We start from the raw sequence: 27,020 nt of genomic DNA on the forward strand, positions 1-27,020 counted from the left end.
GGGGGCTCACCAAGATGGGGCCTTACATCAGGAATAGCAGATCAGCCTTGGTCACTGGACCAAGACTCCATGCAGAGGCATCAGTGGGAGTGCTAGGACTCACCTAACCCCATTTACATTCTTTCATCCCTCCAGTATGTTCCCAATGGGCACAAAAGCTAAGGGTGCAATCTGGAAAGTGCAGGTGTGGACTTTGCCCACAGTGACAAGCAGGATGGGGACTAGAACCCGGGTCTTTTGATTCCCAGAGCAGTACTCCTCCCACTGGATCAACAGTAGAGCTGGAGGAATGACAAGAGACTCTAGCTCCAAATGGCAATAATGTGGGAGGAACCCAAACTGCTGACCCTGGGGATATTGTTTGGGCCATCCAACAGTGCCAGCCTAAGCCCACCTGGCCAGAACTCATATCGAGAGGCAAGATAAGCCACAGGGCCTGCACACAGAACAGCTCCTAGGACTGTTCCTTTGTCAAAACAAGCCTTTTGGGGAGGTTTATGCTGCTTAAATGACTTGTAAGCCAGGGAAAAGAAGGAAGGGATGGAATTGCAGGCATCCGTTGGTTTGGCAAACATTAACTGGAGAATCCAGAGACTGTGCCAAGGCACTCAGGACCCCTGAGGCTTATCCCTCCCATCTCACCCCTTCCCCACTAAAACACACCTAGCTTTCGGTTGCTGCCACAAACTCAGCTCATTTTCGCCGATTTGCATGGCCCAATATGACTTAAAAGGCATATGGCACTCTCTGGTTGACTCTGGCTACAATGCTCACAGAGAAGAATACACAGAAGTGAGACCCTGGAACAGGAAAGCAATAGCTGAGGCGGTTTATTGTGCTGAGTTGCCAAGGCAGCTGACTGTAAGTGAAAGAGAAGTCACACACAGCACACAGCTTCACTGAAAGAGAGGGTTCTCACTCGCCCTCTGACATCAGACACCTTCAATGTAGCTCACAGGACCTCTGCAGCAAAATCCTTGGCAAGAAAATGAATTTCTCTCTCCTCTCGACTGCTGCCTTTTGCTTCACGCCCCCGGAGAAGTATTACTTCATACGACAGACGGTGAAGCTTTTTTTCCAGATCACATGATCCAGGATGAAGGGGGAAAATCCTGGTTGGAACAGAGATGGGTTGTGAATGTGAATCAGATCTAGGGAGATAAGGTGTGATGCAGAGAGGACTATATAAAGAATGTACTCTCCACCACAGCAAACACTCCTCAAAGTGGATGGTTCTAATGAAGCAGCCACGAATATGTCTGAAGGCACTGTTACCAGCCAGCTCAGAGGCACTAGCCGAACGTATTTCTATTTCACCACAGCCACCCTATCCTTGTGTCTCGTCATTGCTGTGTCAACCATAATGGTCTTAGTAGTTCAGAGGACGGTAAGTCAATTCTGACTTTTTCCCCTCCCCTTCCTTTTCTTTCTTTTTTCTGTTGTTCTCCCTAGAGGGCTACTCCTCCAAATCAAATAAATGGTTTAAGTGTGTGTTGGGGGGGGGGGGTGGCAGAAGGATGGTGGGGAAAAGAGAGCTCATCAACTTTATTGGGTGGAACCCTGAACAAAATGCTTTCAAGTCTTAAAGACAACCTTGGAAGCTGGACGTTGTAAAGTTCAGATTCATGAAGTTAGGGGTGCAATGAGCTAGCAGCGTAACCTAGTGGAAAGAGCATGGACTTGGGAGTCAGAGAGCCTGGGTTCTAATCCAGAGTCTTCAGTTGCCTGCTGTGTCGCCTTGGGAGAGTCATTTAACTTCTCCTTGACTCATTTTTCTCATCTGCAAAGTGAGGACTCAATAACAGTTCTGTCTGCTACTTAGACTGTTAGCCCCATTTGGGACATGAACTGTGTACAACCCGATTATCATGTATTTACCCTAGCACTTAATACAGTGCTTGGCATGTGTTAAGTACTTGAATACAAGTATTATCAATATTAAAATGCTCTGGCACTCAATCCAAGGCAGAGAAGAAGGAAACAAGAGAGAGAAAGGTTAGTGAGCAACCAAAACCCCTTTTGGCAGGGACTGTGTACTCCTGTCTAGAATGTTCAGAATATATGCTGAGTCCCCATCTAGTGCTAAATCTGAGTGTGGCTTTAACTCTCAAGGAAGAGAAAGAAACAAGAACTGCAAGAAGGAAGGAGGGGTAGACTCAAAGAGATGGGGCAGGAGGAAGGAGGCTTTGGGGGAGTGATCTTTCGGAGTAGCATGGGGGCTGGGTAAAAGTAGTAATGGTCTAAGCTTGGATGAAAATGTGCATACTACTACCTGTTACTGCCTCTCAAACAGCAAAAGTTGCAAGTCCATTCATGAGAACCTACCTTCTCAAGGTTTCCTCCTAGTGTGGTTTGTTTCAACTCTGTGCTTTATGGGATACAAAGTCACTTGAATAATCTACTTGAGCCTCTTTCCACTGACTGCAAGGAAAGGTGAAGGAAGCTCTCAGTGGTTACCGATTCCTGAAAGCTAAAAGGGATGACTATAAACTAATGGTCTAGGTCACAGTTGCTTTATGATGATTTCTCTCCCAGAGTGCTTGTGTTCAGAACAGTACTAATAGCAGAACTACAGTTGAGGTGAGAGGGTCTGTTTTGCCAAGAAGAGAGCTGATCCTAAACTCATCAGCTCTTAACCATGCACAATCTGTACATGGGTGTGTGTATTGTATAAGGTCTGGATTCTACAAGTGGTTAAAAGCTTTTAGAAATTCCCTCCCAATGGTCCAAGAGTTGACAGCAGAGGTATTTTCTGCATCAGATTTCCTTCCCAAACTGGCCCATTCAAAAGTCATTGAAAATCATGACTAAAAAAGCAGAATGGATCAGTCTGTTTGCCAAACCCCACTCTTCACAGCAATTATCCAACACAAAAACTCCTGTTTATTTCTGGAGAACCTTTGCTTCCATTTCTCAAAATGAGAGCATTTATTATGGAAGGCCCACTACAAGGGTTCTTTTCAGAGGTTTTTGGTGTCACAGTGACCTCAAAGGAATTGCAATTGTGCCAAAGAAGCTCTTCTCAGGTAAATTACTTCTTTGGCGCTGGCAGAAAAGCTGTGAGCAAGAAAGTTGAAGTTGTGAAATGACAAGATTCTAAGCCCGAAATAACTCAGCAAATGATCCTCATTGGGCTTTGTCTTTTTTGAGTATTTTTCCTTTGATTTTCATTTCTGAGAAACTCAAACATTTCCCAGTTTCCCTCTGATTCTCCACGAGTGGAAAGTTCCCATTCCGGTGCAACAAAGTCAAATTCTCAGCCCAGCTGAAACCCATATTAGATCACTTGGCTCATTTTTAGACTGCAATTTCTGAATGATGGCAGAAGTTCCTTTAAAATCTGCTTCTCTCTTAGCCTTGCTTCTCCTATGTACTCCCCTCTCTTTAACTATCATCTGCGTGTCCCCTCTAGATTGCAAGCTCATTGTGGGTAGGAAACATGTCAACCAACTCTGTTATATGGTTATAGCATACTCTACCAAGTGCTTAGTAGTGTCCTGCACACAGTGAGCACTCCATAAATATAAGCAATTGACTGAATATGCAGTATGAGCAAGAGCAGTTGGTTTCCTTAGTGCAGTATCATATTGAAAGATGCTTTGATTTTATTCCCGGAGTTGAGCTTGAGGCCTCAGGCTGAGAACTTGGGGCACAGGCTATGCAACACTGGAGAAAGAGCTAATTCAAACCATTAATAATAATAATAATGATAATAACTTTGGCACTTGTTCAGAATTTATTATGAGTCAAGCACTGTGCTAAGCACTGAAATTGCTACAGTGTGATCAGAAACAGTCCCAGTCTCAAATGGGGCTCACAATTAAGGAGAGAACAGATATTTGATTCCCTTTCTACATCTGAGGAAGTTGAAGACTAAAGCAGTTAAATGAATTGCCCAAAGTCAAACAGTAACCAAGGGGCAGAGCTGGGACAGGAACCCTGGTCTCCTGACTCTCAATCCTGTCTCGGAAAGGTCATGCTGCTTCTAGACCAACCTCAAATGTAGACAATATTCTAGAGTCCCTCAAGGTTCAGAAGGGATGCTTACACATAGGAGAAAGCATTGATCCTGAGCTTCACCTCTTCTCCTTGGTCCTGCTGCAGAGAGAATAAGAGGAAGAATACAGGAGAAGATTCCCTTCTCTCACGAACAGTGAAGCATCTTTTTGGAGTAAGGATAATTAAACTGGCCTCTGAGCCCCTAATTTTTCTCCCCTAGATTCTCTCTTTCCACTTCAAAACCCATCCTAAAATCTCACCTCTCCCAACAACCTTTCCCAAATTTATTTGCCAGGATTCTGATCCTCATCATCCTCTGAGCCAAATCCAGCACTTGTATACATCCTCTGTAGCTCTCATGTATATATTCCTGCTCAACTTATTTGGTTTTGACCATTCTAGTTGTAAATATTTGTATGTTCATCTCCATCATTAGAGTTTAAGTTCCCTTGGGGCAGGAAATTTGACACTTCATTGCTCTATACTTCATAAGCAGTTCACACAGTACATCGCATGAAACTGGTTCGCAGTAAATGCTACCATTCAGCCATATCCACTCTTGGAGATGACCATTTAGAGCACTGAACTAGTATTTTGCTAGGTAACACATCAGTGATTGGAAATCTTAACTCTTAGCTAAATTCAATCCAAGACAATAATATCTCCTTCTCCTATAAATACTGTGTTTATCTAGAATAGATGTGTATTGGGAAGAAAATAAAGCAAATTCTGCACATTCTCTAGATCTTGATTTCACTGTCCATATTAGTCGCAATGGCAATGAGCAAGGCTTATCAATAACAATAATAATAATAATAGTAGTATTTGTTAAGTATTTATTCTGTGCCAAGTACTGTAAGAAGCGCTGGAGTGGATACAAGGTAACTGGGCTGGACACAGTCCCTGTACTAATAGGAGAAGCAGCATGGCACAGTGGAAAGAGCAAGGGCTTGGGAGTCAGAGATCATGGGTTCTAATCCCGGCTCCACCGCTTGTAAACTGTGTGACTTTGGGCAAATCACTTAACTTCTCTGTGCCTCAGTTACTTCATCTGTAAAATGGGGATTAAGACTGTGAGCCCCACGTGGGACAACCTAATCACCTTGTATTCCCCGCCCCCCCAGAGCTTAGAACAGTGCTTTGCACATAGTAAGTGCTTAACATATACCATCATCATCATTAGGGATCACAGTCTTAATCCCCATTTTACAGATGGGGTAACTGAGACACAGAGAAGTTAAGTGACTTGCCCAGTGTCAAACAGAAGTCAAATGGCAGAGCTGGGATTAGAACATAGATCCTTCTGATTCTCAGGCCCATGTTCTATCCACTAGGCCATGCTGCTTCTCTGACATTTTTTCTCAGAGAACAGTGTCCATGTCCAGAGTTGATCCTTCTGGAGAAGGCCCGAGTTGGAATGGCAATAAAGACCAGTGAGAAGAAAAATCTTCCCCTTAGGTCTTTAAGACAAAATTAAAAATACCAATTAACAGTACCAGCCAATATGCATGTGTGTTTGGGGGTAGTGGGAAAGAGGAGGGAGGAGAGAGGGAGAGAGGGAGAAGGTGAGTTAGAGGACAATAGTAACATTATGCTGTTTTCATTTACCTAACCAAAATGTAGCAGTATGGAGGAATGGTTTCCAGGTCAAAAGGAAATGGGAGAAACTTTTAGGAAGGGCTTCCTACTAGAGCAGAGTAAGAGTAGTGAAGAGACTTATAAGACTTCCCATCCTGGAGATCTTGAAGAACAACAGTCCCAACCATCTAACTCTTTGGGGATAGTACTTTGGGGATAGTTTTGATGGAGACAATGGGCTGCCCTAAGCAACATCTGGAGACCCTATGTGATAAGAACCCTGGAAACATTGTGGTCTAGTGGATGGAGTACAAGTCTGGGAATCAAAAGGACCTGGATTCTAATTCTGACTCCACAACTTGTCTGCTATGTGACCTTGAACCAGTCATTCCACTTCTCTGGGCTTCAGTTACCTCATCTGTCAAATGGGGATTAACACTGTGAGTTCCATGTGAGATATGACTGCATAAAACCTGATTAGCTTCTATCTACGACAGCACTTAGTACGGCCCCTGGCATATAGTAAGCTGCTTAACAAATACTAATTTTAAAAAAAACTCTTTGTAAATTCAGAAAAATCACAGAAGCATTTCAATCCAGGAGGAGTAGGCTCACAATTAACGCTGACCCAGCACAGAACCAGACATGAACTATACATAATTATCAAGGAAATCCCTCTTTAAGCTTTTTTTTTTGCCTTAAAACCCCGTGGAAAACAATAAATACAGTGCTCCACTAGAGTCTGCCTGGGAGAACCTGGGAGGCTTGCTAGTCCTGAACCCCATTTCTAAGCCAAGGTACCAGACTCTTTAGGGTACGGGGCGCCCCCTGGTGGGTGTGTAGTTGGAATGGGTTCTAAGCCAATCTCCAGGCCCTTTTCCCACCCTGAAGCTCCGTTCGCATGAGCCTGGTGGAGAGAACTGGCCTCTTACTTTCTCAGAACAGAAACGCATTGACCACAGACTTTCCTAAGTGAGGAGCACAACCTAGAGCACAAACTTAGGAATCCAATGGCCTAGTTTCTAATCTGCCACTTCCTTGCTTGCTTTCTTGCTGTGTGACCTTGGATAGTCACTTAACTTATCTGTGCCTTAGTTTCCTCATCAGTAAAATGAGGATTCAAAACCTGTTCCCCGCTTCTTAAACTGTGAGCTCCCATGTGGGGACAGAGACTATGTCCAACCTAATTATCGTGTGTCTACCTCAATATTTGATCTATAGTAAGTGCTTACCAAATAGCATTATTATTACCATTATTATTATCATCATCAACATCATTATCAGTAATGACTCAGCTGGGTTGACATTGGCCTGGATGTGGAGTGGAGGGGGAGAAAGATGTCAGCTTGCCTTGGGCTCTGGCTCCCTCCTGTCCCTGGTTGTACTGTTCTTTCCTTCCCTGCTTCCCTTTCACATTGTTTAATTCAGTAGTCCAGAAAAAGAAGGGTTTGGAGAGTCCTTATGAACCTGAGCCACTGGGGTTATGGTCAAAAACCCCAACTGCAGTAAGATATGCTCTTCTTCCTTTGCATGACATTCTCTGTAATAATATCGCCTTTCTTCTGGCAGAAATAGAGTTGAACTCTATAAGCTATTAGCTCAGCAGCATCAAGTGCAGAATGCCACCAGGAGACAGGAGAATGGCATTCTACTCTGCCACCAGAATCAACTTCTATTGTGGATGGTTTACGAGCCAATAAGACTCTGCTAGAGCCTCCAACTTCAGATGGCACACTCCTATCCCCAGCAGAAGGCAGACCACACCACAGGTTCTCGCTTTGCCCCTAGCAAGGGATTAGGCGACTACAGAGCTGCATCAGGCGACTATAAGGCTATCCTAGAGCAGACAAAGAGTGTGACTTGAGGGGTGGAGCCAGCATGGTCAGAACACAGAGGGGAGAATAGGGCTGACTTGGGTCTTTCCCTGAAAGTTCGCACCTCCCCACTTAACTGATTTAATTCCTACAAAATTAACTTTTCCTGTTAAATTCTGAGAAGTTGCATTTGTTTTTTCCTAAAAGGGAGCATGAAGGGGGGATTTTTGTAGTGTCAGGTTTTCCTATATAGTTTGTAGGCAGTTGTGAGACCACATATTCATATTATAGACCAACGTCATTCATAACAGGCAAACCAAACTTGTCTCAGGTCTGGATATGTTTCAATTAAAGCAGCAAGGCATCACTCTACCTATCAAAGCCATTCGGGGTTGGGAGGCTCATTCAAGTAGCTATGAAGTGCCTGTCCCAGTTCTATTAATTAGCAAAGGCCAAATCGCCGCTGTTCACTATTCCACTGCCGAAAGCTTCCTTAGAAGGAAGCTGTCTCTCTCAGACTCACCTAAGTTGTGGTTACCCATTTACCGCTGTCAAAGAGAAACAATGTGGTCTATCAGGGCAACTGGGAGAGCTGGATTTTACCTCGATTTTACCTCAACCACTGACTTCCCAGTCACCAGGCAGAGGTTCTTGCCTCTCTACATTCTCATTTTTTTCAGATTCCAAGAGCTCACAGCTCTTACATCTTCAGCTTGGATTTACTCTAACAACGTTTGCCTCTTGCCTATGACTATGTGTCAGCCGCAATATTGCATGTGCCTCAATTTCTTTGACTAACTGATAATGATTGTGGTGTTTTTTAAGTGCCTACTATGTACTAAGCACTGGACTAGATGCAAGATAATCAGGTTGGACACAGTGTCTGTCCCACATGGGGCTCACTGCTTAATCAGGAGGGAAAACAGTTATTTTATCCCCATTTAACAGATAACTGAGACCCATGGACGCTAAGTAACTTGCCCAAGGTCACATAGTGGAAGAACTGGCAAGACCTCTGACTACCTAGTCAGTGCTCTTTCCACTAGGCAGCACCAGATATCTAAATCATTCCAAACTGGGTCAGGGACATGTGTATGCTCAGTCAGGTATCTACTGTAATTATTTCATGCTAGTTATGAGCCACTAATGTGCTAAGCAGTGGTGTGAATATAAGAACATCACATCAGATACAGTCCTTGTGCCTAACAGAGCAAACAACCCAGGGGTGGAGGGGGATGGTGGAGGTAGTAGTAATAAGCAGATCAAATCTGAACTCCATTTAAAAATGGGAAACTGAGACCCAGAGAAGTTACATTATTTGCTCAAGGTTACATAGCCGCTCAGTGGCAGAGCTGGGTTTCAGACTCCAGTATTCTAATATACAGTCCCGTATCCTTTCCACCAAGACAACCTGCCTTTAACTTCCTTAATGAATTCTGAACTCTATAGATCACTGAACAAGCCCTCTCAACAAACTCTCCATTTCCCAGCCAGATCAATCAGGAGTACTGATGGAAAACCTGGGTGCAGAACAATTTAATAAATGCTTGGAAGAGTACAGCAGTTGGAGAAAACATGATCCCTGCTTTCTGGGAGCTTACATTCTACCTGGGAGTTTCAAACACAACAGAAATCTGTGTGTGTCTGGCTGAGGAAATCTGGTTATCTGTATGCTGGAGTCTCTCCCCTTAACTACAATCAATCATATTTATTCAGCACTTACTGTTCGAAGAACACTGTGCTAATCACTTGGGAGAGTAGAGGTATTAATAGAGTTGGTAGACATTTAGCTGATTGTCCTCTAAAGCCAAGGACACATGGATCCTCAGAGTCCCTGCAGGAACATGCTTAGTTACTCTGAAGTTGCTCCTCAAAGAAGAAAAGTGTTCCACCCCTCCTGTTCCAGGTGTCCAAACTCATTCTGTAACGTGTGTGTAACCTGATGGAGGAATGTTATCCTCACTCCTTCCATTTCTTTTTGCAGGAATCCATTCCAGAGTCACCTGGCAAGTTTCCCCTCACCCTCACAGGAGGTAAGACCTTGAAACTAAGGTTAAGCCTAGAACCCAAATTAGGCCCTGCCTTGTGTGAGGGGATTAGGGGCCAAGAGATCTTAAACTGAGGAGCCCATGCCCCTTTGGAGAACAGAGGTTCCAGTTAGGTAACTTCCACTGCCCCAAAAGATGATCTGGGTCTTGACAGTGGAGGTCAGTAATTATAATAAATATAGTACTTAAGTGCTTACTATATGCCAAGCGCTGTTCTAAGCACTGGGGTAGATACGAGTTAATCAGGTTGGACACAGTCCCTGTCCCACATTTGGCTCACACTCTTAATCCCCATTTTGCAGATGAAGTAACTGAGGCCCAGAATTTAAGTGACTTGTCCAAGGTCACACAGAAGACCTTGGAAGAGTGGGGATTAGAACCCAGGTCCTTCTGACTCCAAGGCCCATGCTCTATCCACTAAGCCATGTTGCTTCTATCCACTAAGCCATGTCAGAGGCCAAAGAAAGTGGGATAAAAGATTGTGGTTGGAAGAGGTGCTAAGGGTTCTCTTGGCCATTAAACGGCACCTCTGTCAACTCTCTCTAGTCCCCCAGTCTTGCCCCTTCCTCCAGTGTTCCTGAAAGTCAGGAAAAGAGTATCTTCCAGGGAGAGATGAGAGGAATCAGATGCTTCTAGAGTCTGTCAAATTTAATTCCCTATCTCTCTCTAGTCCCTACTTTTCTTGCAGGTGCACATGCACACATGTGCATGCACACACACACATACACATACCATAAAAACATGCACACCATGCACCTTTACATATACTCTCATTTCTCTGAGAGAATTTCTGGAGTGAATTACTTGTTCTTAGGGAAGGAGCTTCAACCAAAAACCACTTTGGTCTTTCAGACCAGTAGGTTAAAAGCAGCAACCCAATGCTCTAACCCTGGAACTCTTCACGGAGCAAAGTTTCCTAGCACCATGCTCACAAATATGACCCAGTGAAGAAGTTCACGTATGTCTGCCAGAGCCTGTAACCTTTAACCAGCTATTATCATCTCCTTTCACCAGCTCTCCCCCTACTTTTAGGAATTCAAGCATATGTCAGGCAGTCAGTCAGCTGTATTTATTGAGCTCTTACTGTGTGCAGAGCACTGTACTAATAATAATAATGTTGGTATTTGTTAAGCGCTTACTATGTGCAGAGCACTGTTCTAAGCGCTGGGGTAGACACAGGGGAATCAGGTTGTCCCACGTGGGGCTCACAGTCTTAATCCCCATTTTACAGATGAGGGAACTGAGGCACAGAGAAGTTAAGTGACTTGCCCACAGTCACACAGCTGACAAGTGGCAGAGCTGGGATTCGAACTCATGAGCCCTGACTCCAAAGCCCGTGCTCTTTCCACTGCGCCACGCTGCTTCTCAGCTACTAACTCCTTGGGAGATTACAATATTACAATAAGCAGACACTTTCCCTGCTCACAGTGAGATTACAGTCTAGGGGACAAGCTAGCATCTGCCTAGGAAGTCCTGTTTGTCTCCAGACAGGACAGGGGCAGGCTAGGCCCCCCACACATGCTCTTAAAGGGTCCAGAGGGAAATGAATAAAAGGCAACAGAGAGCATGTGAGGCTCCTCCTTCTCCACCCGTCTAATGAAATCATAGGGGTTTCACCTGATTTCAGGTTTCACCTGAAGGTTACTTTCAGACGAGGGGATAACAGGATTCTCCGCTAATCTGATGGGTACGGAGGATTTACCAGGGTGCAGGACATGTAACTAGCTCTGCTGGCATTCCTCAATCTACACCCACTGCCTGGCACACTGCCCAAAGGAAGGGGCCCCTTGGTTGATTCACTCTGCAGTCCACACAGTACTTGGAACCAGCTGGCCAAGGTCAAATGCCTCTGCCTGTTGGGGTTTTTTTCTGCCTGCAAACATTGCAGCCTCCAGCATGGTGAAACTCCGTTACAGGAAACCACAAAAAGCAGAAGCCAATAGACAGTGAAAGGACTTTTAAATGCCCAACAGGAACCACCCCCAGGACTCATCATACTAAAATCTCAAATCAGCAGGCAAATCTACAGGGTTAGATTCTCCCCAAGGCCACACAGTTTTCTTCTGATAGCAGATGGTCAGGGAAATCTGGGCATTCAGTATTGTAGTCCACTAGGGGGCAACAGAGTTGTTATTTTCCATGGTATTCGTTAAAGAGTTTACTATGTGCCAGGCACTGTATTAAGTGTCAGGGTAGTTACAAGACAATTTAGTTGGACAAAGTCCTTGTCCTACTTAGGACTTACAGTCTTAATCCCCATTTTAGAGATGAGGTAACTGAGGCAGAGAGAAATTAAGTGATCTGCCAAGGTCACTCAGCAGGCAAATGGTGGAGACAAGATTAGAACTCAGATCCTCTGACTTCCCAGTCCATGCTCTTTCCACTCAGCCATGATGCTTCTGGAGTTGGTTTATCTACCTTGGGACCGAATTTTCTGCCCAGAAATAAATATGACCTCCTTGTCTATAGCTGGATTGTGGCAGAAAACCATTGCTAGAATTCCCTTCCCCAACCCCTTCTCCAGGAGTGACTCCCAGGAAATTTTTTGAGTAAGACAGCCACTGGAAATTGGGGGGCAGAAAGTGGACAGGGGGTCTGGTGGGGATCTAGAGGAGGGAAAAGTAGACCAGATGAGGTAGGTCTTGGGAGGAGCAGGAAGGTCTTTTAAAAGCAGCTAACAGATCAGAAAATCTCAATTTGTGGTCTTTTCAGCCCTTCTCAGAAACTCTCAGATGTTAGATCCCTGGAGTAGTTGAGGCTGTGAGTACAGCACCAATGGTTGAGTGTAATAATGATAATAGGCGTATTTGTTATGCACTTACCATGTGCCAGGTACTGTACTAAGCACCGGGTTGATAGAAGGTCATCAGGTCCCACATGGGGTTCACAGCTTAAGTAGGAGGGAGAAAAGGCATTGAATCCCCATTTAGCAGATGGAGGAGCTGATGTGCAGAGAAGTTAAGTGACTTGCCTGAAGTCACACAGCAGGCAAGTGGCAGAGATGGGATTAGAACCCAGGTCCTTCTGACTCCCAAACCTGTGCTCTTTCCACATGGCAACACTGCTTCTCTAGTTTGAAAATAATGTCTTCTCTCCTTAGAGAAGCAGTATGGCTTAATGGTTAGATCTGGGAGTCAGAAGGACCTCATTTTTAATTCTGGCACTGCCACCTGCCTATGTGGCCTTGGGAAAGTCACTTAACTTCTCTGTGTCTCAGTTCTCATCTGTAAAATGGGGATTAAGACTGCAAGCTGAATTTGGGATAGGAACTCTGTCCAACCCGCTTTGCTTGAATCTACCCCAGTGCTTCTTGGCACAAAGTAAGCACTTAACCAATACCATAATTATTCCAACTGTACACGTGGATAGCGACCAATGGAGTTGGCATCTATAAAAACAATCTGTATAAATATATAGCAGTCTTAATAGATTATAATAAGATCCTTCTGGGGTACCCTCCCATGTAATTAGCTCTCAACACAAAATAGGGTCTCCACAAATGTCCCTGATGAATTAATATGGCCAAACCAGCTGAAACAGAACAAAAGGTCAGCCCAGATTTCTTGACTAACTACCAAGTCTCAACTTCATGCTAGATAGGACTCCCAAGGCAGAGAGTCATTCTATCAGGGACTAGTTCACTGTGTCAAATGCTCCCAGTGCATATATCCCACTGGATCTTCAGGTGGTCATAACCCAGAAGCAGGGGAAGGAGAGACGAGCTTCTTTCCTAGGAGGCACAAGGCTGATGGTAAAAATTAAAAAATTCTAACCAGATCATCATGACAGTGCCCCCCTCACCCCAGCCCCTTGGCCATTCTGGGATAATCAAGTTGAACACAGTTCATGCCACACAAGGGGCTCACTGTCTTCATCCCCATTTTACAGATGAGGTATCTTAGGCAGAGAGAAGTTAAATGACTTGCCCAAGGTCACACAATAGGCAAGTGGCAGAACCAAGTTCAGGACATTTCCAGCTTGCTTCCAGCACTGCTCGGAGCCGGAAGGTCAGAGACAAGTCATAACCATACCCATCTCGACATAGCTCCTTCAACCTTGTTTTCTAACACTTCAGAAGCTGTCTGTATAAGCCTCACTCTCATTTCCCAATCCCCCCCCCACCCCCACCTTCACCCCACCATCTCCCATTATCACATTATCACAAGGAGTTTACAGTCTAGAGGGGTGCAAGCAGCATCAGGATGGCATTTGAAAAATGTGAAAATTTCTTTCTGAAGACTCCAACCTAGGGTAGACAAATTTCCCTTTCCCAGCAAAAGCTGGGAAGCATCCAATGGATATAGCATTGGCCTGGGAGTCAGAAGGACCTTTCTTCTAATTCCAGTTCCTCCACTTGTCTGCTGTGTGACACTGAGCAATTCATTTCACTTCTCTGGGCCTCAGTTACTCATCTGTGAAATGGGGATTAAGACTGTGAGCGGCATGTGGACATGGACTGAATCCAACCTGATTAGCTTGTACCTACTTCATTGCTAAGTACAGTGCCTGGCACATAGTGAGTACTTAAATACCATGAAAAAAGACCAACCAAGAAAAGAGAACTGGATTTAGTCACAGATTATTCCATCTTCTCAAATCTGGGGCTCTCTCAACTTGCCCTGACTTGTTTGGCTCCCAAGAGTTTGGGAATTACCTTGCAAGGCAGGTCTGGCTCACTTTCAACTCTTTGGATCCCAGTCAAAATGCACCACTGGGCTGAAAGCTTGTGCAAAGCAAAATGAAGCAATGAAACTAATCACAGTTGGTAGAAGAGTGGCCCATTGGACAGGAAACCTGGTAGACACTCCCTTTCTAGAATGCGTCTCAAAATGCTAGCACATATACTAGTGAAAGGAAAAGGAGGAAAGCAGTATCATTTTTAGTGTGTAAAGTCATTTTGTAGGATCCAGTCTCTTTCACACTTCACTTTCAAAGTGACATTTCAAAGTAGGGATAGGCTCCCCAAAATGTTCCTCACTCTGGGCCCAATCTTCCCCTACACATTTCATAGTGCACAATGAAAAGAGATGTTACTGGAAAGGCTCTCTAATGTATCTTGTACTGGGATTTTCCCTTTCTATAGAGACCAGGCCAGCCTGTGTTCTAGTGTGTTCTCAGAGTCAGAGTCGCTACTGACCAGCAAAATGGACAGGGTACAGAGAATGGCTCTGAAACCCTGAATTGGCATTTCCAAAGGGCTGAGTTCCGAGATAAATGTCACGCTTATTTACAAAACAGCCTTAAATCTCTCTTCAGGATTCAGTAATGCAGCCCTGCAAGTCAGCCAATGGGCTACAGCTGAGGACAGTCTGTACTATAAAATGTCAGTGCTTTCTTCATTCAGTCTTTTCCTTGCATCTCAAATGGAAAGTTATATTCCATTTTTTTTTCCTACAGGCACCATTTTTTAATGGCTTTCGATAAGTGTTTACTATGTGTCAGATACTATACTAAGCAATGGGGTAGATAAATAATCAGGTTAGACATAGTCCATGCTCCATGGGGGACTAACAGTATTAATTCACATTTTACAGAGGAGGCAACTGAGGCACAGAGAAGTGAAGTGACTTGTCCAAGGTCACACAGCAGACAAGAGGAAGAGTCAAGATTAGAACCCAAGTCCATCTGACTCCCAGACCCGTGCTCTATCCAATGGGCCATGCTGTTACTCTCTTATTCTCTGATCACCCATACCAGGCATCCTAGGAGCTGAATATTGAGAAAATATAACCACTCTGGTTTTGTGTGTCTTCCAATCCTGGGGAGGGACTGCTGAGGTCTGAGGGTAGTATGACAAGCAATTCCCTTCTTCCCTATTGAGACTTTGTGTCCACAGGTTTCTGCCATGAGGGAGGTTGACTGGCACTGAGCCAGCTATTCCCAGAGGCAGGAGACTTCACTCGTGCTAACTGGGAGGAGGCATTAAAGGGGATTTGACTAGCTTAAATTCTCCACGTAGAATGTGAAGTTCAGACTCAATCCAGGTGCTGTTCTGACATTTAAAAGCATTTCAAATGTCATTTAAAGTAATTTTAAACATATTTAAAGCCATTTTAAAGCCACTTTCAGCAGTCATCATGGTGCTGCAGGAGGTCTTTTTGCTCCTCTGAGCCAAGCCAGAATTCAGCTTTAGTAATAACTGTGTTTTTTGTGAGGCACTTACTACTTGCCAAGCACTGTACTAAGCACTGCGGTAGATTCAAAATAACAAGGTTAGACACAGTTACTCTCCCACATGGTGCTCATAGGCTTAGTTGGAGGGATGAGGATTTAATCCCTTTTTTACAGGTAAGGAAACAGGCACAGAGAAGCTGTGGCATTTTCTGAAGTCACACAGTAGAGTTACAGGATTAGAACCCTGGTCATCAGCCTTAGTGCACTTAAGAGGAGTAGTCCTCTCTGACACAGCACTCAACACTTGGTGATGGGAAACCTAGATATTTGTTGGATTATTCCTTGATTTTTAAGTGGCAAGGAGTGTACTTGGTTCTTTCCCCATTTAGCCTATCCCACCATTTGTACTGTTGGAGTTGAATTTCTTTCTTTTTTTCTGAATGCTTACTCTGTGATTACCTGACTGTAGGGAAGAGCACCACTCTGGGAATCAAGAGACCTGGGTTCTTATCCTGCCATCATTGATGGAGGGCTTTTTTTTTTTCTTGTGATTTTGTTAAGTGCTTACTACATGCCAAGCACCATACTAAGTTCTGGGGATGATTCACGATCATCAGGTAGGACACAGTTCATGCACCATGTCCCCATTTTATAAACGCAGAAGTTAAGTGACTTACCCAAGGTCACATAGATGACAAATTGTGGAGTCGGAACTAGAACCCAGGTTCTCTGACTCATAGGCCCATGCTCTTTCCACTAGGCTATGCTGTTTCTCTAAGAACAATGCAGGGTGTTCAGCAAATTGGCCACACCTAGCAGAAATGCTGAGAAATTACCAACTTGGGCAGCAAAGACTTCAGCGGCTGACAAGACTGCCAGATCATGACAGTCTGTGGGCACGATATCTGTGTCACAGTATCTATGCTGTGTTCATTTCAGCCACCAATGAGTCCTGCATGAAAAAAACGATTGTATATTCCTCACAGTGTGCTGTGCCCCTGCCCACTGCCTCACTGATCGCCAGCATTATGGATAGAGAATTGGCCTGGGAATCAGAAGGTCATGGGTTCTAATCCCTGTTTCACCACTTGTCTGCTATGTAATCTTGGCAAGCCACTTCACTTCTCTGTATCTCAGTTACCTCATCTGTAAAATGGGGATTGAGACCGTGGGCCCCACGTGGGATAGGGACTGTGTCCGACCTGATTTGCTTGTATCCACCCCAGTGCTTAGCTCAGTACCTGGCACATAGGAAGTTCTTAACAAATGCCACAATTATTATTATTATCCACGCCTCAGAAGGCACATGACTGGCAGGGATGGGAGAGTATGAGAAGCACTGAGCAGACTCCTAGCATTCTAATGCATTCTCTTGTTCAGGTTCTTGATCGCTAAGTCTCAGAACCAAGGGTCATCTGTCCATCCTGACATCATACTCAGTGACAGGTCCAGTACTAAGCCCTGGGAGAAGTGCACGAATGTTGGAATGCTTTCAATCAATCAGTGGTATTTACTAAACACTTACAGAGTGTAGAGCATTGTACTAAGCTCTTGGGAAAATATAACAGATGGTAGATGTGGATCCCTGCCCATAAGGAGCTTGCAGTTTATAGGGGGAGACAAACACTAAAATATTGTAGGGATAGGGGAAATAGTAGAGTATAAGAATATTTACTTAAGTATTGTGGGGTTGGGATGAGTATCAAAGTGCTTAAGGTGTACACATACAAATTGTTGTTGTCGTTATTGGTATTTATTAAGCACTTACCATGTGCCAGGCATTGTACTAAGCACTGGGGTAGGTACAAGATAATCAGGTTGGACATACTATCAGGTTGGACATATTCCATACCCCACATGGGGCTCACAGTATTAATCTCCATTTGGCAGATGAGGGAACTGAGTCCCAGAGAAATGAAGTGACTTGCCCAAAGTCACACGGCAGACAAGTGACAGAACTGGGATTGGCACCCAGATCCTTCTGACTTCCAGTCCTGTGCTCTATCCACTAGGTCACGCTGCTTATCTAAGTTCAGTCAATGCAGAGGGTAGGCCAGACAGGGAAATAAAGGCCTTAGTCAATTTATCTTTCCCAGGTTTTAAAAAAACAACTGTCATTCCTTTTCCAACAACAAGGCAAAGTAAATCTAAATATGCCAGACTACCCCAAGGCACCTGATTCTTCATATAAAACGGTGGCTGGATCTTTCGTCACTCCAATTGAGAGCAAAAGGAACATGTAAATAATGTTTCAATATTTGGGAACTGGCTTCAAACCCACAGAATTATCCCAGGCAGCTCTAGGCCATGGGCAGAGTAGCTGCATTGTCCCATGTAATTTCTGATTGGTCTAGAAGTGTATGTGAATGACAACTGATGCCCAGGAATGGTGGTAGTGTCATACCTTTGCCTTCCCTCACTGGAAACTGGTTGTGTTCTGAGCTGCTCTGGGAATCTATCAACAGGTAGCAGAGCAGGGAAGAGGGGAAGTCCAAAATCCTATTGAACAATCAGATCAGCAGAGAAGCAGCGTGGTTCAGTGGAAAGAGCACGGGCTTTGGAGTCAGAGGTCATGGGTTCGAATCCCTGCTCCGCCACTTGTCAGCTGTGTAACTGTGGGCAAGTCACTTAACTTCTCTGTGCCTCAGTTACCTCATCTGTAAAATGGGAATTAAGACTGTGAGCCCCACATGGGACAACCTGATTCCCTTGTGTCTACCCCAGCACTTAGAACAGTGCTCTGCACATAGTAAGCGCTTAACAAATACCAACATTATTATTATTATTATCAGCAAGCTCACACCAAGATTCCCAGATGGTTTCTAAGAGGGGATCGGTGGTGTGATGCAATTCCAGAAACATGACCCCTGTTCACTTACTGTTCTCTTGAAATTGTTGACAGCGAGGGTTGGGTTGGCCCTGGGAAACATAAGAAGGAAGAACTTACCTATCAAAAACTATACCTTCCTCTGCTGACCTGGCCAGCCACAAGGATATTTTTTCCTCAAGTTCTATAATCAAGGCAGTTACTGCTGCAAATCATAAATACAAAAGCTAAACCGAGTTAAAAATAGATATGGTAATTTGAGCTCAGGAAATGCTAATGTTTAGAGAGTCAATTTTTTTCCATCCTTGGTTTTCTCAGAAATGCAACTGATGTCACCATGTAACATATGTATAGAAAAAAACTGCCAAAAGAAAGGCGAGTTTGGGCTTGCTGATATGCATTGTCTTGTAGGTTCAGCCTTGCCCTAAGAGGCTATCTGCAATCCCACGGTTCCAGTGGAGGGGTTCTGGAAATTAGAGAGTTCTCTAAGTCTAGGTGGCATTTGCTGATCTGTGTAGCTTTCCATCTTTATCACCATCTAGTCAGACTTTGAAGAGGGGGACTGTATGAAAAAGGGCAAGTGTAAGCACAGTGATGAAGGTGCCAAAAGCTCTGAAGAGTGTTATCTTTAAAGAGAGAACTTTTTTTTTTTAATTAAATTGGTTAAGTGTTTACTCTGTGAGAGTCACTGTACTAAGCATTGGGGTAGATACAAGAAAATCGGGTAGGACACATTCCCTGTCCTTCATGGGGCTCACAGTCTTAATTCCCATTTTCCAGATGAATTAACTAAGGCCCACAGAAGTAACAGTGATCTGTCCAAGGTCAGACAGCAGATAAGTGACAGAGCTGAGGATTAGAACCCAAGTCCTCTGGCTCCCAGGCCCAGACTCTTCCCACTAGGCCACACGTTTTCCTTAGCACTGGCTACTGCCAGCTTTTCTACCATTCTCTTTTGCAGCCAAATTCAGTCCTGGATAGAGACGAGATTCAGAGGGAGGAAAGATTATAGGACAGGTCGACTCCTCTCCACTCTTGGAGAAACTATGAGTTCCATGTGGGACAGGGACTGTGTCCTACCTAATTGATTTGTATTAATCCCAGCACTTAGAGCAGTGTTTGACACAGCACGTGCTTAACAAATGCCATAAAAAATGAGACTGTTAAGCTTGTTGTGGGCAGAGAATATGTCTACCAACTCTATTGTACTCTCCCAAGCACTTAATATAGTGCTCTGCACACAGCACTCAATAATTCCCATTCATCAATCAACAAATACTATAATAATAATGGTGATGATGATAATATAAATAAATAATAAATAATAATGCCATGTGTTAAGCACTTACTATGTGCCAAGCACTGTTCTAAGCACTAGGGGGTACAAGGTCATGAGGTTGTCCCACATGGGGCTCACAGTCTTAATCCCCATTTTACAGATGAGGTCACTGAGGTACAGAGAAGTTAAGTGACTTGCCCAAAGTCACACAGCTGACAAGCGGCAGAGCCGGGATTAGAACCCATGACCTCTGACTCCCAACCCCGGGCTCTTTCCACTGAGCCATGCTGCTTCTCAGGAAGGGTAAATTTCAGCCAAGCACTGCGAGCTCCTTGCCAAGAATTCCTTGGCAGGAATCGGAATCTTGTCTACTCTTTTGCACTGTACACCCTCAAGAGTTTAGTAGTGCTGTATATAGAATAAACATTAAGTTAGTAACACTGATTGAAGTACTAAGGAACTTGTATTCAAAAACAATGGGCAATGTTCGTAGCCCTGTAGTACCTCCTTTCCAGCAGCAGAGGGAACTACCCACTTTACTTTGAGTAACCCACCCGAAACAGCCCAGGACCACAGAAAATACAGATGTACTAGTTCAGGGTGTAAATTAAGCAATGCGCCTTTATCAGTGACTGCAGAAACAGCAGGGAATATATGGGGCCCTTAAAAGCGAGAAAGACACAGGAAGAGATGGAATTGGTTAGAGCTAAGATATCTGTACCCTCCCTTATCCCCCTCCCCAGCATCATGACCTGGCAGATGCTTGTCTCAAAGTTGCTAAGGTCTTTGTTGGCCCATGTTGGTGGTGAGATGCCAGCCTTATGGGCTCCTTTAGTGCTTACTAAAGCACACAATTGTCCAAAAATAAGCCTGGAGGGTCTGCTGGGCTTGACAAGTTCAAGTTCAAGTTCAAGTCCTTCAAATCAGAATAAGGTATTTACTGATTATTTCTTTGCTGATCCTGACTACCCAGTTCAAAGAGCTAGTCTTTATTGCCAGATCCACTGTTTAGGAAGATTTCCTCCTGCCTCTGTTAGGGCTTGAAATCCAGCTGTGGTAGAGTGTTAGGAAGAAGTTAGAAGAATCCATCACTGGCATTTACTGAATGCTTACTGTGTGCAGAGCACTGTACTAAGTGCTTGAGGGCAATACAACACAACAGAGAAGCAGCATGGTCTAGTGGAAAGGGCATTATCTCCATTTCATAGATGAGTTAACTGAAGCACAGATAAATTAAGTGACTTGCCCAAGCTGACACAGCAGACATGTAGCAAAGCCAAAATTAGAACCCAGGTCCTTCTGACTTCCAGGCCTGTGTTCTATGCACTGGGCCATGCTGCTTCTCATAGAATATTTACAAACAATGAACTTAGACTAAATAAAAATTAAATGATCAAACACATACAAACACACAAACCCCATGGGTCAAAATAAATAAATAGTTAAGTTCAAGAGGCAGTTGAAAGGTTGGTAAGTTTCACAAAACTGAGCCTTCTTCAGGAAAGGCTGATTGAAAGAGGTGGGATTTTAGGAGGACTTTAAATATGGGGTGAGGGCATGAGGTTTGGCTAATTGAGGTGAGGTGGGGAGTTCCAGGAGCAAGGGACAGAGGAAAAATAATTTTACTTCCCCCTAAAATAAGAAAATAAATTACCTCTGGCCCCAGGTTGGAAAGCAAAACGACCTCAGGAACAGAATCTCTACCTCCAACTTCGAAAGTAGAAGCAACTTTCAACATTGTTTGTTTTGTTTTTGTTTTCAGGAAATTGTTCAGAGGACCACTTAAAGATTCTAAAAAGGGCTCCATTTAATGAGTCATCAGCATACCTAGAAGGTCAGTAATGGGGACCAACTACCCAAGCTTTATGAATTTTCAGTAAATTCTGATTCTTTTCTTCTATCTTTGAGCATATATTCTCACTTTAGCTATCGATAGTAACTGTGTATACACTCGAGTATGTGCCCAAGTCAAGAATAGCATTCAAGTCCTAAATCAAGAAAAACAGAGAATCAGCACAATATTAGTTATGTGCCTACTGTGTGCAGAACACTGTGCTTCACACTTGGAAATATACATTAAAAGCCAAAGCCCTCAAGGAGCTTACATCCTACTGGGGCAAATGGTCAGATAAATACTGCGGGGACAGGATTAAAAATAAAGACAGAACAGGTAAGAAAAGTAAGCAAAAAAAGAATAAATATATGAGTGGAACTATAGTAAAACAAATGCTAGGGGGATGGAGTATTTGTCAGGAATATCAGTTGGGCCTTGGTCCCATGGTAGAGTTCTAGTCTAGCTTGGGATTGTCCAGTGAAAGCCTGAACCAACTTCTAGATCATAATCTCATTGCGGGCAGGGAATGTGTCTGTTTGTTGTTGTACTGTACTTTCCCAAGTGCTTAGTACAGTGCTCTGCACACATAAGTGCTCAATAAATACGATGGACTAACAGAGCCCAGTTCCGAAAATCAGGAGACCCGAGTTCTAGTCTCTTCTCCACAAGAAGGGGCATGCCTGCTGGGACTAGATCATCAGTAGTGAAGGTTTCTAACTGAAGAACTAAGCAATCTCTTAGTATTTATTGAACGCTTTGTTGTTAGAGCTTGAGACACAATCCTTGTCCACAAAGAGCTTGCAATCTTCAGGGGAAGACAGTCATTAAAATAAATTACAGGTAGGGTAAATAGTGTATAAAATGATGTGCACATAAGTGCTGTGGAGTTGAGGTGAGTTTCAAAGTGCTTAGGAGCTTCACAGCTAAACCACCCAGAATATACTGAGAGGTATACAGGCCTAGAAGGGAACCTGAAAAATATTTGAGTGACATGGGTGGCAAAGACTTAAGGGCACTAGTTTTTATTATTGCCTTCCAAGATATTTTTATTGAAAAGTTAGCTTGAATAATTTCCCGTCTGTGGGATTTACACAAACTACAGACCAGAATCTCCAGGGTTGACTGTTCACTCACTGGGTGGGAAGCCCTAGGCCAGGCCCCTGGGGTATATACAAATCAAGGTGTGTCCCGTCCTCAAGGAATTTATAAACTAATGGGAGAAGAGAGTGGACATAATGTTGAGGACAAGTGTGTGATGCAATTTTGCTTCTCTGAAAAGGGCAAGTTGGTTTTCTGCAGAGTTTTTCATCCAAATGTGTTTGACTGAAATGGCACCAAACGTTCTGATGTAAGCTCCTGGAGGGAAGGGAGCATGTCTTCTAACTGTACTGAATTCTCCCTAGCTCTAAGTAAAATGCTCTGCATCCAGTAAGAATTCATTATGTACTACTGATTAAATGACTTGACTCCTGGTTTGTTGGATTGAACCCTTTGTTAAATTTTCAAGGTGGTTCTGTGCATAAGAATTACAGTTACTTCCTCTGTCTCTTTCCAGTATCCAAGCAAATAAACAGCTCTAAACTCACCTGGAATCAGGATAGCGGCCACCTCAATGGAATAGAATATAACAATGGGAATCTGGTGATTCAGTCCCCTGGTTTATATTTCATCTACTGCCATCTACACTTCTTTGTGCCCGAGTGCCCCAAGGATCCCTTTGACCTAAAGGTGGAGCTTCTCATTAATGATGAAGTCAAGAAACAAACACTGGTTACTCTGTGTGAATCAAATCTACGAACTAAGGGTATCTTCCAAGACCTCTTCCAATTCCTTCTGGGAGACCTAAAGGCCAACAACACTGTATCCATCCAGGTTAATAAGTTCCAGTATGTGAATACAAATGATCTTCCTCGTGACAACGTGTTTGGAACCTTCAAATACAGTTCAGACTGAGAGATCCCACAAACTGCCAAGAGATGCCGTCACTCCTAGGGGGCATTGTCTAAACTGATGTACCTTTCTATTGAATCAGGGAGCAAAAATGCATTTTTTTTCAGCCAGAGACCATAATACCAAGTTTGAAATCCAAAACACTGTAGAACTTATATGCCAACCTACCAAATTAATCAGGGGACCAGTTGGGGGTGCTGAGATGACCCAGTGGACATAGTGGAATTGTCTCTCAGAAAGGAAGAAGGAAGGACTCCAGTCATGCAGGAATGACTCTCCCCAGATGTTGGCGCTGGAAGCAGACAAAAATCAAGACTCACCAAAATACATCAAGCAAAGTGTAGTGCGGGGGGCAAGGCCTCACATCAAGATACTTTCAAGTGGATTGTGGGCCAGCTCCTGAATACTTCCCTGGCTTATGACAACCAGCAGCCCCTCACCAGGTCTGAAAATGAGGGTAAAAGTTCTCAGGTTTCGCTCCCTACACCATAATGGGGAAAAAAAAAAACAGTGGCCCAGCAGGTAAAATGCATTTCCCCACCTATAATTGTCTAGCCTTGAAGAAGTAGGATTAATACTGCCCATATCAGATAGTCTTATTGTATTTAAGATATTCTTATGGGTGAACATATTTAAAATGAGAAACAAAGGCAAGGCTACCTGGATGTATAGGAAAGCTCTGTATTTATTCCTACTAGGACTGACACTGAATCAAATATTTACCTAGGCAAACATTTATCTGCTCTCTGCCACAAAGTATCCAAAGCCTCTAGCGCAGGATGCATACCTCAGTGGGTATAGAAATATATGAGGAGGAAGATGGAGAATGATGGTGGTGGAGATGGTGATGATGGAGGAGAGGAGAGGGAGCAGGAGGTGGAGAAAGAAAAGAAGAAATTAGCACAGTCCTATAGAAGAGTGAAATGCAGTCATAGAGATTGGGGATGGCCACTTGTCCAAGTGAGAGCCCCCTGATACCTCCCTGTCTAAGCCACTTGTTGGGCAGGGATTTTCTCTATCTGTTGCCCAACTGTACATTCCAAGCACTTAGTTCAGTGCTCTGCACATGGTAAGTGCTCAATAAACACGATTGAATGAACTACTTCCAGGGTTCATGGCTGCAGGGGTGAGTCAATGCCATTGTCTTGTGGTCAACACCCTCTACCCAGCAACTCTCTCCTGCCCTTCTGAGGCTCCTGCTGGCAACTGCTTGATAGCACATGACCAGAAGGGTTGGTTTTGCCCGCATGGTGGCTGTGATTGAATATCATCCCCAGAGCAATGAAAGGCATTCCTACACCATAACACCATTCTGTTTTCCTTATTGAGTGGAGGCAAAGAAGAGTTGAATCGTGGAATGAATTTATGTAGAGCCCCTTAAATGTCTAACTAGAGCCTAGTGATTAGAAAGCTTCCATTGGCAAAACTCAGAAGAGGTCAAAGGCTCTGACCTAAAGGCTAGAGAAAACCTCTGGACCTGAAACTCTTCCCTACACTCATAACTCATGACAAACTTTTGTTGACTTCAGTAAGGAAAAAGGATCAGTTTGCTTTTTCAACATCAGTACCTAATGGAACCAGGGACCATTTTGGATTGGGTTTCAGTCATTTTTTTCCCTTCCTTGAATTTAATTATCATGGAAACCAAGCTTGACCTTATAGAGCTACCTCTGTAAACATCCACTGTTTGAGGAACAATCAGTACTATTGATTAAGTTCTTCCCAAGCATTTCTGGAAGAACACTGTCTAGATCAAAGTCCACACATAGTAAGACGAGTCACATTTTGAACAAACTTCCCAGATGGATTGGCTAAAACTTGTCTGGCTTGTGGAATTGGCTTTCAACTTCACCTGGTTAATAGTATTCCCCAAGGGACTTGCTAACCAAGCCCAAAATATACATTCTCTCGGGCTGGCCTGCCACAGGAAGTGATCTCCCAGCCTCCTCTGCTCCTCACCAAGTATTCTCACAGTACATTTCTATCTTCACCACTGATGTGCACTACTTACCGACAGCTGATAAAGTGATGAGATAGCTGCTTTTGCCTGTCACTTTTTTCCTTAATAAAGTAAACTACTGTTTGTGTCTACACTGTAGAAAGTGGCAGCTGATTTCTGCATTTGTTGAGGGGGTTGAGTTCTTCTTAATGGCCCAAGATGTGGTTTAGGAAATTAGGAGCAGAACAGATTCTTCGCCAATCAATCAATTGTATTTACTGGGTACTTGGGTGCAGAGCACTGCACTGAGAGGTTGGGAGAATACAACAACATAACAGACACATTCCCAGCCTACAATGAGCTTACAGTCTAGAGGGGGAGATAGACATTAATATAAATAAATTATGGATATGTGCATAAGTGCTGTGGGGCTGGGGGCAGGATGAATAAAGGGAGCTAAGCAGGGCAATGCTGAAAGGAGTGGAAGAAAAAAAAATGAGGGCTTGGAAGGCCCTCAGGGAAGGCCTCTTGGAGGAGATGTACCTTTAATAAGCTTTCTAGTGGGAGAAAGAAATTGTCTGTTGGATACGAGAGGGAGGGCATTCCAGGCCAGAGGCAGGATGTAGGATAGAGGTCAGCAGTGAGGAAGGCGAGATTGAGGTACTGTGAGTAGGTAGTCATTAGAGGAAAGAAATTTGTGGGCTGGGTTGAAGTAGGAGGGGGCAAGGTAATTGAGTGCTTTAAAGCCCATGGTAAAGCCCTATGGGAGGTGCATTCTGAGATACCACTATCTTTAGTCTTGGGAAAGGAGGCATGGAAGGAGGAAAGTTAACATTCCAAATATTTCCTGTTAACGGAATAAATTCTTCTGCCAAGCCATAAGGGATATGCATTCTGTGATGCCACAATCTCTAGTTTTGGGAAAATGAGGCATGGAAAGGGAAAGGTTAAAATCCCAAATATTTTCAGTTTTGTCATTCAAAATACAGCATCTCCTCTTCCTGACAGAGGATGGTGATCCATTTTGTGTGTTACCCAACATTTTGATTCTCTGGTGTCTGTCTTCTGTTCATTTAACTGTTTACTAAACTTCCACCAAGGGGTAAAAAAGTATGACAAGAGGCTACTAATTTCTATTTTTAAGAAACTGAGACCAAACTTTGGTGGAGCAGAAGTTGAACTTGATGGTTAAATACATTTGGGGGATTTTCTATAGAATACATTTACCCATACAACTCCTGTTCTGACAAACACAAATGATAAGGAGTTGCTCACTGAGGAAGTGCTTTTAAATTCAGATATGTTTTAACAATGAGAAAAATAAGAGTCCAGGAATCCTTGACTTTGGGCCTGATACACTGGAACTGGGAAAGCACTGAATAAATGCTTGAGGGTCAGAGACAGGATGAGATGGCCCTTTTAAAAGCCTTCTCCTTCCCTTCTATTTTTCCAGCTAGTGTATTGACTCTCCAGTTGTTGATAATTGACATTTATTGCTTTGCTCTAAGGAATATTAACTTGGCTATCTTTCTCTCTTCTTCTACCCATCAATTTAACTAGCTATCTTTGGTCTGGCTCTTTATACTAGTGGCTTTCTTCCATCAGTTCTAGAATATACTTTTTCAATGCAGAGGCCGC

The 27,020-nt window shown here is 43.7% G+C and overlaps 1 protein-coding gene across 1 annotated transcript; it reads left to right on the forward strand.

The window, feature by feature from the left end:
* Positions 1 to 949: 949 nt before the first annotated feature.
* TNFSF8 (TNF superfamily member 8) lies at positions 950 to 25,541 on the forward strand. The gene is made up of 4 exons (XM_001508003.5): positions 950 to 1,387; positions 9,376 to 9,424; positions 21,422 to 21,493; positions 23,049 to 25,541. Exons 1-4 carry the CDS (start codon positions 1,193 to 1,195, stop codon positions 23,444 to 23,446), a joined length of 714 nt encoding a protein of 237 aa, XP_001508053.2. The 5' UTR covers positions 950 to 1,192; the 3' UTR covers positions 23,447 to 25,541.
* Positions 25,542 to 27,020: the final 1,479 nt, after the last annotated feature.

This window comes from Ornithorhynchus anatinus, chromosome 4 (genome assembly GCF_004115215.2).
Source record: "Ornithorhynchus anatinus isolate Pmale09 chromosome 4, mOrnAna1.pri.v4, whole genome shotgun sequence".
Classification (NCBI taxonomy): Eukaryota; Metazoa; Chordata; class Mammalia; order Monotremata; family Ornithorhynchidae; genus Ornithorhynchus; species Ornithorhynchus anatinus.